The following is a 17,741-nucleotide window of genomic DNA, read 5'->3' as shown; positions in this document are numbered from 1 at the left end:
ACAAGAGAATTTCGAAAAGCAATAGATTTCATTCATTTTGAACATAAAATATTTACACATACGTACAGAGAAGTTTGAGCACACACACACACACACACACACACAACAAAGGTCAGTCAAAGTCAGCGTCTGTCAAGGTAGCTTGCAGCAGAGAGCAATTTATTCTGCTGTGCATGTTTGGCACTTCAATAAGGATCAAACGGGATGCAAGCATACCTCGCGCTAGGTTAGCATGTAACTCAGTGCAGTGTGAGAAAAGACAAAATGAACACATCAACAGTGCCGACGACGTATATAATCAGTATAATCACAACCATCATCAGTCTGGTCAACACACATACACACTCCTTTTTTGCAATGCTTAGAGCATTTCATTTTGTCATACAAAAATGTATTCTCTCCCTTAGTTTTCTTTTTCTTTCTTGAACTCTTGCCTGTGGTCCTTCCCGAAAAATGGAACGCTGAGCTTTCATAAATACATACACTACAAAACAGTCACTTAAACATCCATGCATACATTAAAGAGGAAAAAAATTCAACATTTACAGAAGCTTAAGAATTGCAGCTACAACAATAAAAACATGCTAACTTGTAGTTATTACTAAACCTATATATATATGTATATATTAAAAAAAAAAAGAAAGGTACACTACTGCAGTGATGTTGCAAGACCTAATAAATAGCACATCAAACACGTATACTGCCTAAATGGTTGATTTACAGTGCGAACATGCACACGAGAAAAGCGAAGAAAGTTGCCTTTGCTACTCAATGTGAAAATGTCTTATAAGAAAATGTCAGACAGTGCAGTATTTAGTTGTTTAAAAAACTGAAACATAAACTAGTTAGTATACCCTAGAAAGATTCGGCAGCAGCCTAGACAATTTTGAGCATTGGAAAAATTAAAATGCCAGTACACATCATTGCACGCAATGATATGAGAATGACCACAACTAAGGAACAAAAGCTGTGTTAATTTTAGTATATTAGCATATAAAACGAATGAACTGACAGCAAACACCTAAAAAGAACACACAACAATCAACATCACTACTGCTTCGCTACAGCTTCAGGAATGTGACTATGAAAGCAAACAAGAAGAGAAATAATAATGCGATGTGCAGCAATAAATAATTGCAGATGTGGAAGCACTTCACAAACGATGCTCCCAGAAAAGAACTAAATGAAAGGTAGAGGTAATGTGCTCAGTGCATCAGATCCTCCACAGCTCTTTACAAAACATAATAGACGTAAGCACATGTAGGCTAAAGAAGCACATGTTTAAAACAAAACTCCTTCAGCATCAACAGATGACAATTCAAACAACCAGAGCACGAGGTGCCATGAGTTATACCCCTGTCACACGGGCACTTTCGATGCTCATTGAACTCGATCTGCATCGAGATTTTCGAGCACGCTTGAAACATCCGGTGCTACACGGGCATTTTCAATGCTCCTTGAGAAGTTTCCCTCATGTGTGTTAGGTGGCGCCAAATGTTCCTCCAACAACCATAACAAGGTGATGTCCGGCAACACTGTGCAGTCGGGGGCAGCGGCAGCCAAATCCGTAGCCAGACGTGCGACGCACCTCTGTATCTGCTGTTGTGCGATGGAACCCGAGGGTTCGAAACGCCTCCGTGATTTCTGCGTATACTACGGCGTTTCTCTTCTGGCGCCGCAAATTATCTAGGCGGTCTAGCCAGCAGTCGATGAGAGCGGCTGTCTCGCGCTCGCTCTACAGTTTGCGTGTCGACGAGCAGGAGGACGCCATCTTTGTTGTTTACACTGACAGCGAAGCTTGGAGTGTGGTGTCGAGATTATTTATAAATATGTTTGCAGGCATAGTGCCTGAAACTGTTCTGTCTTGCATTTTAATCAATTACAACAACAACAGTTGTAGTTTTGTTTTGTTAACTAGCGTTTATTTTTATAGCTTCGTGAGAGCGAGAGTGCTTTCGATTGTGCTTGGAACCTCAAGCACTCTTGAGGGGCCGGCATCGAGTCAAGCAGGATCGAGCTCGATTGCGCTTGAAAGTGGCCATGTGACAACCGTCGATCTGCATTGAGTTCGATGAGCATTGACTCAATGAGGATCGAAAGTGCCCGTGTGACAGGGGTATTATATTAATCGAACAACACAAGCTAGTGTTTAGTACACAAGTAATGAACAGTAAAGACTCAAATTATATCTAAAAATGCAAAGACAAATTTAAAAATTGGTTCGGCCCCCCATGATAAATGCATCAAAAATGAAAAAATTGTGGCCTTTACAGCAAACAATGCATGTTAAAGTCAGACAGCACACTGTTGTGCATATTATTTGGCATTAAAAAAAAAGCGGCATTCCAGTTTTGCCAGTTGAAAATGGTGAATAAAAAAAATGCAGCTTTTAGATCACTGGAAAGGTGAGGTAAATTTTTTTTTATAATGAAACAATGTCATGTGTCCTTGCACCAGATTTGCATGACAGCAGCATGCCCTGAGCAGATCAGATTTTTCTTTAACTCTGACTATTTGGAAAAGCTTCATAGCTTTCCTTCATAACTATCTGGCTGTGCCAAGGGGGCATTGCAATTGTTTGCTTGTTTTTTCTTTATATATGTGCACTTTTTTGCTACACATAAACACATCCGCATGCACTTTGCTCGCTGTAACATATTAAATTGCTACTAGCTTTTTCATGCATTGGAAGTAAAAGATACAATTTGTAAGACATACTGCCATTACTGAACAATGCTTGTAAAATGCGTATGCTGGTGTGGATGAACTTTTCATCAAATCACAGGTAGGGAGAGCCAATTGCCGAGCATAAAAAATCAATTGTAATTTTGAAGCTTCAGATAACTTGAGAGCGGAAGAAAATGCTCACACTTATAAAAATGTGGTATGATACACACAAAGTTGCAGGCTGTGCTGTTCCACAGTGTTACCTGTAATTCCAGTGCTTGAAAGTGTTGCCCTTTATAGTTTTTTTTTTATTCGAAAGCAAGCTTAGCATGTTCAAAAGGCAGTACTCTCGAAATGATTCATCACCTGTTAGACCATGTAACGAGCTAAGCTTGCCATAATCATGGCTAAGTATTGGCCTCAAGAACACAGCAACAAAAATAATACAGCGAACATAATTTGATGGCAGCTTTCAGAACTTAAGACGCAAAAACAGAATTGGAAGTCAAGGTCTCGTATGCCTTTTAGACATTCTGGTTCCCATTACATGAATATAAAGCTGCAAAAACTAATCCAGCAGCCCTCTACACACACGCATAAGGTAAACTGTGAATCAGTATGCAAACAGATTTGTAAAAGCATGCATTACCTTGCTATTAACCACTGACAGTGTGTGCAAAAATTCCATTCAATGCAGTCAGATGCAACAAAAAAAATGTGATACATTATGCACATCCAGCAATGCCCTATATGTTTTGGAAAAATGCTACAGACAAGCAAAAGCTGAACAACAGAAATGTGATAGAAATGCACTTCATTACTCAAGACTGCACTTAACTTTTTTGCAGGCACTCACATATTTTACGTTGAAGTATAATGACCAGGCTACTTGTAAGCACAAAGAAAATTTAGAGTGACGTGTATTCATGCAATGCTGTTGCGATTAGAGCACATAATAATGGAGAAATTTACAATTCAGGCACTTAATGTAAATATCGCTCAAGGATATCAAACGCATTCAAGATGTGTTAGAAATGCTAACATATAAATTAAGCAGATCTTGCTGCCTCACTCTAGAAACAACAAAACTGCAACTTGCAAGAAGTGTGAGACATGTCCTCCTTTTCAGTTTATGTTAACATGAAGAAACGTCCACAAATGAATAAGAAGAGCCTGTTGTGCTGCCATATTTTCAGTTTTACCTAACCAAGAAAGTGACTGGGAAACTTTGCAGAGTAAGAAAAATTATGTCATCTGAGTCTTCAGAGCAAGAACATATACCAAGCCTTGCAAATCTGATGAGTATGACAATACTTATCATACATGGAGGAAAGCAAATCCAGGCTGTGAACGCCTATTACTAAGGCTGGCTAGGATGCCACTCAAAACTCACAAATTCATTCATGCATTAATATTGACAGCCTTCTGCGTAGTTTGAAACTCATCATAAATACACAGCTCAATTAAAACAGCACCAAGGCATGCAGGCTGTAATGAAAACAAAATGGTGCAATGATTTGACTTAGCGCATCTTGCATGCAAAAAAAAGTCCTAACAGTGAGCTAAACGCATTCTATTGTTAATAAAGAGGCATATGAACATTTCACTGATTTCTGTGGCCTGTAATGCTTCGATTCGTGACGTGCCAAAGAGAAGAAAAAAAAAAACTTGCGATGATTACAAACTTTTCAGAAAGCTATACAGCATCTTCTACACCTTGAGACTTCTTTGATTTGTGACAAATTCCACTCGTGCCTTCTTGTGCACACATGCTACAGTGCACACACTCACACTGAAGAACAGAAAGTACAGAAGGAAAAAGAAAACTGGGCGATGGCTTTCATAAACCAGCCTCGTTGACACTTCCCGTCACCACACAGACTTTTCGATCGCACCTTAGGCAAGTGTCCACACCTCACAACTTGCCACCCTCCACTGAGTTCAAGCCGGAGCCGGCATCCCAGTTCGTGAGAGCCGTATGCAAATGTGTATACTTCACATGCGCCCACAGAACCACTACAAATGGTTCACTCTTGACAGAGACGAGTGACAGGTGTCCAGAAGAAGTCTCACCACACAGCGTCATCACAGGCACGGTAACAACACACGAGAGTCATTTCGCAGCACAGCCGCCGTCGTTGTCGTCGTCACGCGGGGCTCTTTCTATTATCCTATATTTCTGCTCAGGCACTATTGTGACAGCAGGCAGGCACTGCTGCAGTTGCTGGGGGTCAAAGTGATGATGTAAGGTCGGGAACAAACGTCAGACGCTTCTGCAGCTATTCAGGCACGCCTTGAGAAGCAACAGGGCCGTGAGAACGAGAAGCAGAGGAGCCTCGCACACCACACGGTGGCCAGAGCTGGTGTGTGGTGTCACCGGGTGCTTGGGTGCCGTGCGGGATGGCGGAAGTGAGCCGGTGAAGAAGATGTCGGGTGTGGTCGATGTCGGAGCAGGCTCATACTCGTCGTCACCGCTTCCGCTCCCACTTCCACTGCCCATGTCGTCAAGGTCAGCTGCAATGGACCACCACACAGACAAGTGGACACGGTTAATTAGGCAGAAGGTCAAAGATGCTGCATGTGGCTCTCATTAATTCAAACGCATTTAATTCAAACCTATGGTGTTTCACACAGACGCTTCAGTCACATTAACATCAAGTGTATTTAAAAGTCGGATCCTAATTAAAACAAATTTCCACTCCCCTTCGAGTTCAAATTATTGAGAGCCAATGACTCTGTCAGCCCTGAACTTGTTGTGAATGTTCCACACATGCTTTAAAGGGGCCCAGAAACACAATCTTAGTTGACTGTTTTGCCTGTTGATAGCATACAGTGAGATACAATGGTGCCATTAGCGTCGGTAATACCGCATATATTCCTTTTTATAATATTTTAATGTCCTCCCAAAAACAAATTCATGGCTCTGATGGTGTCCCCACACAGTGACGGGTTTTAGCAGCGGATATGACATCACCTGGCACGTGCTTGATGATTGACAAACAGTAAATATACTGCAAATTGTGTGAATAAATAGAGACACATTTTGTCACCTGTCGGTGTTTTATATTAGATCAACAAAAACAACTTGTTTGTCTTAGATAAAAGCCCTGCAAAGCAAGTAAAATAAAAATACACCACCAGGGGCGCTCTGGCATGGAAACGACGCTGCCAGTCTCAGCAAGAACGAGTTACAGAGAGCAGGCAACCATGGAGTGCAAACTTCCGCGACGTGCTCTGGCAGGTTGTTTTGATTGGTTGCGCCAGGTGCCGTCATCGGGAGAGCGAAATAGGAGTGGGAAGCCCCGCCAAAATCGAGTTGAGGGCAGCGTTTTGTTTGCTTATATTTTGAAATTTCTTCATTGAATAACTCCCGTTCCTGTGCATCGATTCCTGTAATTCTTTTTAAGTCAGCATCTGTGTGACAAAGAATCCACCTGCAGTATAGCCGGTATCCCCCCAAGCAGTGTTTCGCAGCCCCTTTAAAGACCACCTGAAAACTTAGTAACACATACACAACATTTAAATACACCTGCAGATTGCTGGAAATGCAAAAACTGACAGCTCTAAATGCACAGAACTATTACTTATGCTGAACTATTACTTAAGGGTAATAGTTCATGCAGAAGTGGTTGCTCCAAATATGCTTGCAGCTTAAAATAGAAAACTATAACTCCATAGGCCCTCCAGCACAGGCACAGGGAAGATTCTACCTCTTTTCAGCAACATTTTTTAATCGTGGATAAGTTTATAAGGGAGGGAGCAAAGCAGGCAAAAAATCATCCATGGGTAGGAAGACAATGCACATTGGCCCTGTTTCTTCGACGACACAAGAAAGTTGAAGGAATTCCTTGTTGTGCATATACGTCTGAGAGTTCTAGCAAAAGTGTTAATTAACGCTGTCTTTATCCAAGAGATGGCACTAAGCTGTGCTTACATGTTTCATGGAGTCATGACGTCATATTTATTTATGACTGAGTGTAAGTTATCAAAGAGTCACAGTGCTTTGACGGTGTGTAAGAGGGCAGAGAAGTGAACGATGGCTCTGTCTTTTAGTGCGACAGGTCCGTGAATCTTTAATAATTTGAACTTGAGGTGAACTGATAACTCGTTCGAGTTATTCAGAGTTGGAAGGAAGGGAAGCCGAAGTGCAAATTCAAATAAACTGGCAGTTCAACATTAAAAGAGTTTAAATTAACTAGAATTCAGTGCAACTAGGCACCATTGACTGTGCTGGTAATACACTTTACTAAAAGCTGGTATTAGGAAAGCAAATTTATAGATACTGAATTAGCGGGAAGCTGCTAAGAGAGCATGTGAAGCTACACAACAGTCACGCTATGTAGAAACATATTTTAATAATTTGTACACTTCCGTATAAACTGAACGTTGGATGGGGGGACAAACAGATTTTCTCAACTCATTCATGTATGCATGTCTCAAACAGAGTTCACTCTCAATTCGCTCTCGCCCTACCATAAGCTTGCCGTCCCGGTTAGCTCAATTGGTAGAGCGACTGCTCCGGTGAAGTGGTGGTCCCGGGTTCGAACCCTGGATCAGGACGAATTTTCCTTTAACTACGAAGTTTCTGAGAAAGCTGTATAGCTTTCCTTTGTAGCCGTATGGCTGCGCTCGGGTGGACGTCAATGAGTAATTACTCCCTTATTATAGAGTCCACTCAGACCCACAACACAACTCTAGCAGCCACACAAAAACAACATTATGTGCATAGTCATTGCAGACTAGACTCGGCACGTGTAACTTTAAAATAAGGTCAGAACAAATGCTTCTGCATAAACAGAGCGATGCGTGCAGACATGCGGAGGTTACATCCGATGATGCAGGAAGCTGTGACGCAAACTCATGACGAAGCTTTGCCACTGACCGGTGTCCTGCCACTGGACATCATGGCCTCCATATGCCAAGTTCAGCTTGTTGGTGATGATCTTGAGAGTGAGCACAAGCTGATTGATGACCACGTTACTGCTGGTTGAGTACTCATGGCCGCTTGCTCTGTGGCCACCGTGAGGTTGCTGCTGCAGCTGCTGGTGCGATCCTCGGGCTTTGCCTCCTGTCACTGTGTGGTTCCCTTCAGACCTGCACAGTTGGTAAGAGCACATGTTGCATGAAGTAAATGAGGCTCTTTTACAATGGTTAATTATCACATCACAGATGAGCCACAATGATGCCAAATACGAATTGAAGCTGTTTCAAGCATCACTTTTGATTACTGTTGAAAGTGACCAACCTCTCAAGCTTAGAAACTGCTGCATTAATGGTAGCTGCAAACATGTGTTGATCATGAAATAACATTAATCAGCGTCTCAGCGGCTACCCTTAATTGTCCACTTTAAGGCATGAGCACTAAAGTTATAACCAGTCGCACATGCTGATGTCAATGCTGTAAATCAGCACAAAGTTCCACAGACCAAATTGGTAATACATTTCATATTGTTAAGCTGCTTTGAGCCTGGACAACCTAGATCTAGCATTTAATATGGAAGAAATCCACTCTGATGGGAAATTTGCAGTAATCAGAATCCTCATAGAATGAGTAGGTCTCCTTTATCAGTCAAGTAGCTTGGCCTTCAAGTTAATTACGACCCATCTCTGTGGATAAAGCCAGTTTACAGTTGATGGCTACTAATGAGCTGGGGGCAACAGTTGGGGGCAAAGGTCGGCATGTGTCTGACCAATGTTGGCTAGCAATTGGCTGAAACTGTTGGCCCAAATTCTTTCAGCATTTGACTAACAGTGCTTTACGTAATACAGGTCAGAGAGAGAGGTCGAATCAAGACTGCTTTATGGTAAGCACCCCACACATACCTTGAAACTGCTTTAAAGTGCCACCCTTCAGGGAGTAAAATGTTTGAATTCCCAGGTGTGATTGCAGATACTTAAACAGCGTAATTACTGTGGAATCGATAAAGCAAAACGAAGCTAAATCAAGCAACGAATGAATTGTACATTTTACGGTCTTGTATAAGCTTCACGGTTTGTTTCTTAGCTGTGTAGCAGAGCACCTAAGGCACCCCTTAAGCTCAATCTGTGTAAGGTAACGACAACCCTTGCCATCACCTTTCGGGACCTTTTGATCTCTGGAAATTCAAGTAGGCTCCACTGTACGGCAGAGAAGCATACACCGCTGTCTGGCTACTTCTGGCAAAGACAGTATATATGTTAAAGGTGCACTGAAGAGGATTCTGAACTTGTCTTTTTGCCGCAGGAACTCGATCTACACGTTCCTAGCATTCTTACCCACGAAACACAAAACGTCTTACGAACGTCTCGGAACAGCTTCAAATGACTACAAACGTCTTGCGCTGTGTTCAAACGTCTCATAGATGTCGACAAGGAGAAGTTTCCTCTGCGACGTCTCTTAAACATCTGCAGTCAGACGTTTGCTGTGAAACTTCTGTGAAACTTCTGTAGTCAGATGTTTTCTAGACTTAATTGTTTCTAACACGTGGAACTTGAGACCACGTCAAGGAGATGCGCCAGCAATCAGCAGAGTTGCCACCGTGGATTAAACATGCTGTAAATCACGGCACATAAATTAGATGGCTCTCCTGCTTGACGTTTCGAAGAGCAGGCGCGCCGGTGCAAAGACCGCTCTTTGTATTCGAACACAGAAAGCGCGTTTTATCCTACGGAGCCCGAATCACGTTCCACATCGAGTGCAGCTAACCCGCTACTCGTAAGGCTGGATTTAGGTAACATATAATGGCCCTGAAAGCCGATGGTAGTTACGCGAGTGAAAAAAATTTGTTTCATGTTGCGAACGCCTCTGTTACGCCTCGGCTAGCTGGCGGCAGCATAAGGATTGACAGGCGCAGCGCAGCGCACGCTGCCTTCGCCGAGCTCGCTCGCGCGGTTTATCGCGCAGATCACCCGCGCGCTATCTTTTCGTGGCGGCGTATCTTGGAGGCAATCTTTCTTGAGTCACACTACACTGTAGTCACGCCGCAGCTTGCTGCTTGGTGTCGCTCCGCACGGTGGCGATGCAGGATAGTTTGCCAAAGTGGTTTTAACCGTTTAAAGCAGAAAAAAATCTTAGTGGAAGCTGCAAGTGCTTAGTTTTACATGAAAGTATTAGATTCAATTTGCTTTTTGGTCCTTTAATGATTTGTTTATTTTTTACGTTTAGAAATTTAGTACTTCATTTGGTCATTTGGCGTTGCAGAGGCTAGCGATAGCTACGCGCGAGAAGCGGGTGCTGCGCACGTTGCAAGGTGGATGTAGAATGGTGGCGAAGGCTGGGCCCAAAAACGGTTTAGCGCGACTGCAGCACAGCCACTTTGGGCGGCCGAAACACTTATATAATGAAAATCAGAAGCACAGATAAAAATGCTACAAAACAACAAAAAGAAATGAATATTTTATTGCCACGTTTATAAAATAGTAAAAATATTTCTGCAAAACATTACGCTGAATATTGTAATTTTTTGCAACGCTCTTGTTGCGCCCTCGGTTGATGAGTGTGCGGTGCATTTGCAGCGCGACTTTGCAGGCCTTGTTACGGTACCCGGCCGCAGCTTACGAAGCGATTTCTTATCTCCAGCTGCCTGCTATGGCGCGCCTTGGAAAGCGTGCAAATTAAGCTCGCCGGTCTCAAAATGGCCCCTTCAAGAAGTTTTTGTCGTCCTTTCTCGTCGCTTCTCTGTCGCCGTTTGGCAAGATCTGCACCCCGCTGCACCGCTGCAGCGTTTCCTTCGGTGTACGGCCAGTGCAAAACCTTTTCCCGAGGTTTCGCGCTCATCGCTTCAAGCGCTTAGCTCTGCATTTCAAGATGAGCATGCGGCATGTGAAGAAACCTTGCTCCGTGGCACATTGTGACAGCGTGGGTTGTACCGTGGGTGTCTTACCAAGACTACACCGCTTCCCTCTGAACTTTCGCAGGTGAGCTCTTGCCGTTGTCGTCTGCTTTAGATATAGATATGCTTTTGTCGGGCTTTCCGCGCCTATCGTAGCTGTAACCGTTTCATACGCACTTGGCTTCATGTTATCGGGATATTTTAGTAAATGGCGAGGCACGCACTTGCAGTCATAAGATTTGCAAAATATACAAATCATTTGTCTTATTTATAGCTAGTTTCGTGCAGCCAACTGTCACCATCGTGAAATTGATACCTGGCTCTCATGAGCAACCACGTGCCCTCTACTTGCCGCATGGTCAATTTAAAACCAACTGCGCTGCCTAACAGCTCTGAGCATGACATTAATGGGTTTTTCAGCACCGTGAAGCCAATTTGAGGATCCCCTCGCAACTGACAGTATCGAAACTCAACCATGTGTATGTGCGCCGCATTGACTGTGCCTTAACTGAATTCGGCCAGCAGTAGTTATTGCCGTTCTACGTATACATGACCGTCAATGTAGTTTTAAACTCATTTCGCTGCATCGCTCTCGTCACTGTGAGCATAGGAAAGCAGCTAGACGCGTAGTATCAGGCGAGCGTAACCGCACTCTGAGGCTTGGAGGCTTGGCGCGAGCATTTTCTGGCATAGTTATAACGTACTGCATTTAAGTGAAAGGAACCTTGGCGTCTTGACGTTTGGAGTAAATGGTATTCATTTGGGTGCAGTTGTATAACGTGGAAGCTGCATCATGTCCAGGTGCAAAACGTGGGTGCAGTTCTGCCGCAACCTCAGCCTGGAGAAGACGCCGTGCCAGCTGCGAGACCTGAGGGTTTCTTCCAAGCACTTCGACCTGTTTCGATCTGCGGCCAGGATGGCTGCGTCTCGATGCTGTGCCTACTCGAGGAAGGAGTGGCTGTATAGAATGTCCTTGCACTTCTCTTTAAACTGCACTTCATGTATATTTTAGTTTGATTAGAATTGCTTCAAAATTTCTTCGCTTGGGGACAAGAAGGAGGTCTCGAGGTTGTGCGCAGGCCCTATGTATGGTGTAATGCTCTAGCGTTGAGCAGATTTGTTTATGCTAAATCTTGTTTTTAATATTGTCGTGCAGGTGTATACGTAGCTGCTATATTCTTTCAGTTGAAGAAATGAAATGTGAAGAGTAATTCCTGTGTGCTGCATGGTCAATGTGTTGATGCGCCTACTAATGTCATGTCATGTTTGCCTCAATGGAAGCTGTCGTAGCATTGTTTTCTATACTTTTCAATTTCCTACCTGGCAACGTTCGTGGAACTTCAGGGCTTTTTCCTATCCGCACTGTGACCATTGAGATAAAGAGCCAGCTTAAAAAAATTACTGCTTGAGCTGCCTGTGAAGCGCATTTTTTGTTGGTGTGCTTTATCACTGTATTTCTTTGGTTGCTGTAATAAACCATGAATATGAAAACCATACTTGCCGTACACTGTATTGCAAACTGTGCACTTGAGCCTGTGCTTTGTGCATCATACCTTGATATACTCAACAGTACTAGCACCAGTATTTTCACCAAGGTTTCCACTACGAATCATGCATGCTTAGCCAGCGTCTGAAAGTGTTGCAGCCTTTCTATGCTGCCTTCTTTGCCAGTCACTTTCATTAGGTTCCCAATTGCACATTAACAAGGCCATAACTAGCAGGAACTCGAGCACATTTGACTGGCAAAGGTTGGTGCGCACTGAAAGGCAACCTTGAAGTGATACCGGCTCGAAAATGAGGGTTCTATAAAAAGGCCACTTTATAATTCGCGCCAAAAGATACGTATGAGTGACGTCATTCAACGTCACTCATACGTAGGTTGCCCCCCAAAATAGTGGCGCTGGGGTGCTCCCATGAGCCGCCATTGTTTGGACCAATGGGCGTCTATGGAGCCTTCGCTACCATGGTATATCTACCTTGCACGTTGTAGTACGTTTCGGTGCGCACTTTTTTCCGCGCTGGTTGGCACTTCACGCCGCTGCAGTTCGCATTTTCCCTTTTTTCTGCGGTATCGTTTACTACCAGTGTTGCACTGAGGTGTGAGCCTCGTTTTCTGCAAAAGTAAGTAACCTTCCATTTCTCTTCTGTGGTGAAAGTGTCGGCTTTGCCACTAACGCGCCTGATTGAACCTTTGGTTTACAAATCACAAAACAGTATCAGCCAGTGTTTTACATACCAAAGTGCAGCGTTGAATGTTTTAAAACAGGGCATTTGCATGTATTTGAGCTCTTGTTAAGTGGATACAGCTAGGCTGCTATCGCATTCGAGTTGCTTTCTTTACCAAGGCGATGACAAGGTGAACGTGACAAAGCTTCAAACCAACCAGCTTTGTTTAAGCGTACGTTGATAAGGCGCGAATTTTTTCCTACACATTGATTAAAGTCTGTGCTCTATTGCATTCTGGCAGGGTTTTATTCTTGCCAAGGACTCCCATCTGGCCACCTGTGTGCTCCAATTCTCCTTGCTGTGATTGCCGTCGGTGAAACTCGCGTTAAAAAGGCTTTGGTTATCTTAACTGCGTCAAGCTTTTATTTCATTGCGATTGAGAGCCCCGGCACAAAGGTAGTTTACTCAGTGGTGCTGCTCTGCATGTGTGCAGGCTGTGTGACAGTGCAGTGAAGTACTACGGCTCTTTGCAGGCATGGCAGCTTTTATTTTTTGGAAAACCGTTGCACTGTGCACAGCTGGCGTTGTCCCTGCTTCAGTGTGTGCATTTCGTTTTGGGTACAGGCTGTTCAACAGTGGTTTTCAGAGGACCTCCTTGCCTGCTCAACTCAAGTTTTGATAAGCACGCTTTGCAGCTGACACCTTTTCTTTCACTTCATGATTTCTTGTATAGGTCTAGGCTCTTTGCTAATGTTCATTCCACAAGCCCCATTATTTGTTTGTCCTTTAGAACTCCAACTGTTGGCCGGAGGAGCAAGGACCTGGTCTAGTTTCACGCAAATTAATAGCAGCACCTTGTACTTGGTTGTTCAGATGACTTGGCCTGGAGATTGTTTCAGTTCTGAGGTGGGAATCTGGACTAATGCTTCTTGCAGTGGTGTAAGTAATCTCTTGCAGTGGTGTAAGTAATCTCTTGCCCACTGTTTGAGCTTCATCGTACAGATTAGAAAGGGCTTCTTTGGCAATGCAGTGTTAGGAACCTTATACACACGCACTTTTATTTGTCTTATCTTTCAGATGTGCCCTGTGTGGCTGTCAAGTTAAGGTCCAATATTTAACACATCTATGGTGTATACTGAAGTGATGCAGGCATTACCAGGACAGCAGCATCTCTGCTATGTTTTCATGCGACGGTGCAGGATGTAAAACATCAACCACTTTTGATTCAGCCACATCTTGCAGGTAAGAGAAAGCCTGTTTGCAAGATGCAGCTTAGGAGGTTCTATGAGTACAGTGTGCATCACAGTAAGGCAGTGCACTTGCTATTGACTGCTTGGCTTTCAGTGTCCATGCACGCTGTTTGGATTTTGCTTCTGTTAAAGGCCTCCACAGTGATTGACTTCTGGAGTTTATGGTGAGCCGTAGCACTCTGCTGAAATGCCATTTGCAGTGACACCATATGCATCTATGTTTTTAATTAGCTTATTTTATTGTCTGTGCTGTCACTCCTTGCCATTTCCTGGTCTTATTTGCTTCCGACTCCTCATTGGCCATTCTACATGCACCTGACTGACTGTGCTTTTGGTTACTCTAATATTTTTCCCTTCTGCAGGCTGCTGAACAGAGCTGGATTTGACTTCCCCTTGTTACCGTCTAGTTGGCATCCTCCTTGCAAGAAAAGTGATTTTTGGAACACCTAGCGAGCTCTTCAGTGCCATCCACATCACAGCAACTTGCTCATCAACGCATCCGTTGTGAACAAGGCCCGGGGCCGAATGAATTTTTGATTTAACAATTGGTTGCTGCTCGACACTTTCCCGCCATCCAAGTGCTTACCGTTGTAAAGTCAGCCAAACCAGTGAAGCTACCTCCTCCGTGGCTTCTAACATTAATTTCCTGATCCTTTTCTTTTTTGTGTGTGGGTGTATATGCACTGGATTCAATAAAGAGTAACACAGTGACTGAAAAGTGTGCTAGCACATGCATTTATGGCTCATTACTACAGCCATACATCCCTTGTAATGTGGGCTCATTGTTCGGGTCATTGCAAATCAGTTTTGAGTTCATTTTTTAGTGGTGTATACCAGAAAAATGAACTATAACATTTTTAAAGCTTTAGAGGGTTTAAAGGCAGCACTAAAATGAGTCTTGAAATGCGTAAAATAATACAGGCACCCATTTCGGAAAAAAAAAAAGAAACGTCTAAAAAAATTCTAGAAAAGTTCTACCTCAGAAGTTTTCTAGCCGTATACAAGCGTAGCATTAGCAGAGCTAATAGAAGGCTAGTAAACGTCTAAGTCTAAAAAACTGCTTAGGTGAAACTTCTTCTAGATGTCAAGCTTTTTTTTTCGAGACATTTTTTAGACGTCTATTAGCGCTTTTTGTGTTTCGTGGGTAGAAACTGCAACTTATTGCCCTGTATGGCCGATTTCCCTAATTAAATCGAATTAACGTCCGGCTCCCGCCCTTTTTTTTTAAATTCTCCCTCGTACGATGGGCGGAGTCGACCAACGCGTGAAGTTCCTTTCAGCCAGCTCCGTGAAGGCTTTGCTTTCGCTTTATTTTGTTTTTTAGGTTTCCATGAATAAATAGTTTCATTCGCAGATAATATAGCCGCAAAATAAGCCCACAGAAATAAAAATACTCGCGGACTATTTGCTACTACGGACTACTACGTATTACTCCGCCGATGGCAGAGCGGCAAGCCGCCATGGGACTGGGTGAAAGGCACTCCACGCGTTGGTCGACTCCGCCCACCGTACGAGGGAGAATTAAAAAAAAAAGGGCGGGAGCCGGACGTTAATTCGATTTAATTTGGGAAATCGGCCATGCAGGGCAATAAGTCGCAGTTTCTAAGAATGCTAGGAACGTGTAGATCGAGTTCCCGCGGCAAAAATACAAGTTCAGATTCCTCTTCAGTGCACCTTTAATGAGAAGAAAGGAGTGCCATCTCCACTTAGCCAATTGGAAGTTTGGCAAGACGGACTGAAGCCAAGCACTCCAGAAGGAAAGGGGAAAGCGTGGGAAATAGGGGGGAATGTCTGGGAAATAGGAAGAGGTAACAGCAGCATCACATGTGTATAGAATGTGTTCTGCATCTTCCCTAACTGTTTCCTAAACAATCGGCACAGTGAGCTGTGAGCGAAATTATGCAATTTCAGCACTTCTAGCGGTGGTAAAGCAAGCACTGTCATTTCTTCACTGCAGGTAATGGCCAGAAGTTTATGCTCCCATTTAAAAGAAGGCAACTTGAAATGGGCTAAAACAAAATTAGTAACAATTACAAATCAATTGGAACAAATCGGATGCTCATTTGGTTCCTAATGTGTTTTTGCCCATGCTAAGAGGCCATTTTAACTAGGACGGCTTCCCAACGATGCTGCAGTTCAATGAGTGCAGTTTTACTGGCCACAGACACAGGTCCAAAATTACTGAAGACATCTTCAGTCACAGAGTGAATGCTGCTGGCTCTAGCGTAAGGGTCAGGTATGTGGGGATACGAATGAGTAGGGAGGACATGCTTCATGAATGTTTACAGGTTATGCAGTTGTCTTCTGGCTTGTGTAACAATTGCAACACCCTTTGTAAGTGCTTTAAGTAACAGTTCGTACTGCTGCAGCTTATAGGTTGGTGGATGGCCATTAGATTTTTATTTTTCTTCTAGGAGGGTGCATGGTTAACCGGAAGTTACAAATCTTTACTGCCCCCTACCTGCGGGCCATTGCTCATTGCTGGCCCGTTGCCAATCAATGCCAGCCTTGGTAGCCTTTTTTTGTACAGTTCCAAGTTGGTGCAAATCCCCAAGGTTACACCAACCCTGCTCATGTTAAACAAATATGTGCAGCCATGTTGGCTGAGCTTTTCATATCGTATGGTACGGTATGGCATGGTATGGCATGGTATGGCACTGTATGGCATGGTATGGTACATATGGTATGGTATGGTATGGTATGGTATGGTATGGTACGGTATGGCATGGTATGGTACATATGGTATGGTATGGTATGGTATGGCATGGTACGGTATAGTATTGTATGTTATGGTATGGTTATGTGGGGTTTAATGCCTGGAAGCTGCATATAGGCAATAAGGGATGCTATAGTGGAGGATTCCAAATTAAATTTCAGGACTGGATCGGCACATGTGGTATGGTATGGTATGGTATGGTATGGTATGGTATGGTATGGCATGGTACGGTATGGTATTGTATGGTATGGTATGGTTATGTGGGGTTTAATGCCTCGAATCTGCATGTAGGCAATGAGGGATGCTGTAGTGGAGGATTTCAAATTAAATTTCAGCACTGGATCGGCCCAAGGAAGAAAGGAGCCCACAGTAGCTGCAACTATTAGTGTCTTCTACTGCGCCCTGTGGATGGCCTTAACTACCACAGAATTTTTCAAAGCAGCCACGCCAGTTCTTACTTTGCCCGGCTGAGTCCGTCCCAGCAGTCTTCCTCAGTGGGAGGAGGCTGAGCAGAGGGCTGGCGGCACAGGCGGTCAGGCAGCTGGGACCACAGCGAACGCGTGGCACGGATCTGCTTCTTGATGCCCTGCACCAGCCGGTCCATGCTGGTGCCAGCCGCTGTGGTCGGTCGCATGGCAGGCTGTTGGCCGCCACCAGCACCACCAAACTTGAGCGTCTCAAAGTGAAGCTCCTGGCCACTCCCACGTCGTGCCAGCCGAAGCTTCCCGCACTTGTCGTACAGCTGTGCCGCATGAGGCAGAAAACGAAGCACACGTCTTTTGTCATTTCATATATCCATAAGGGATGCAGGATTAGATTCACAGTCTTCATAAAAAGCAGGCAGGCCATTGCACACAGACATAACCACAGAACCCACCAGAGTGTACACGGGGGCTGCTGTGAGTACAGCAAAAAAGATCCAAGATAGAACCAGGTTCACAAATTTTAAAGAAAAGGCAGACAGACACAGCCCTGTTTGATGCGGCCATTATGCTTTTCAAATTCAAGAATGCAAGCAAACCAGCTAGCTCACCTTGCTGTTCTTTTGCAAGTCTAGGTTATGCCCAAACTCGAGTTGTTTTAGAAGCGCTCAGGCTCACATGAACTATGGCTAATATGAACTCACTCCGG

General features: G+C 43.9%; 1 protein-coding gene and 1 long non-coding RNA gene across 4 annotated transcripts in view; one reads left to right on the top strand and one right to left on the bottom strand.

Annotated features, from left to right (window-relative positions):
* Nucleotides 1–3,655: 3,655 nt before the first annotated feature.
* The window catches only part of LOC149343709 (glypican-6-like), a 148,693-nt gene continuing 134,607 nt past the window's right edge, over nucleotides 3,656–17,741 (bottom strand). The window contains exons 6-8 of the mRNA XM_089546031.1: nucleotides 17,069–17,352; nucleotides 7,550–7,761; nucleotides 3,656–5,181 (exon numbers count right to left, since the gene is read on the bottom strand). Of these exons, the coding sequence (XP_089402157.1) occupies nucleotides 4,931–5,181; nucleotides 7,550–7,761; nucleotides 17,069–17,352 (747 nt within the window). The 3' untranslated portion in view covers nucleotides 3,656–4,930. The remainder of the gene's footprint in view (nucleotides 5,182–7,549; nucleotides 7,762–17,068; nucleotides 17,353–17,741) is intronic.
* On the top strand, nucleotides 12,458–14,629 carry LOC149343710 (uncharacterized). Of its 3 annotated transcripts, XR_016283144.1 has the most exons (5): nucleotides 12,464–12,599; nucleotides 13,138–13,177; nucleotides 13,269–13,583; nucleotides 13,722–13,886; nucleotides 14,257–14,629. It is a non-coding gene; the product is annotated as an uncharacterized LOC149343710 (long non-coding RNA). The 3 variants fall into 3 exon arrangements; XR_016283142.1 differs by lacking the exon at nucleotides 13,138–13,177 and having other exon boundaries at nucleotides 12,458–12,599; nucleotides 13,435–13,583; XR_016283143.1 differs by lacking the exon at nucleotides 13,138–13,177.

Source organism: Amblyomma mixtum, chromosome 5 (genome assembly GCF_055824585.1).
Source record: "Amblyomma mixtum isolate Tamu chromosome 5, ASM5582458v1, whole genome shotgun sequence".
In the NCBI taxonomy this organism is placed as follows: Eukaryota; Metazoa; Arthropoda; class Arachnida; order Ixodida; family Ixodidae; genus Amblyomma; species Amblyomma mixtum.
Note: the sequence above shows the minus strand (reverse complement) of the source record. Positions and strands in the feature narration are given on the sequence as shown.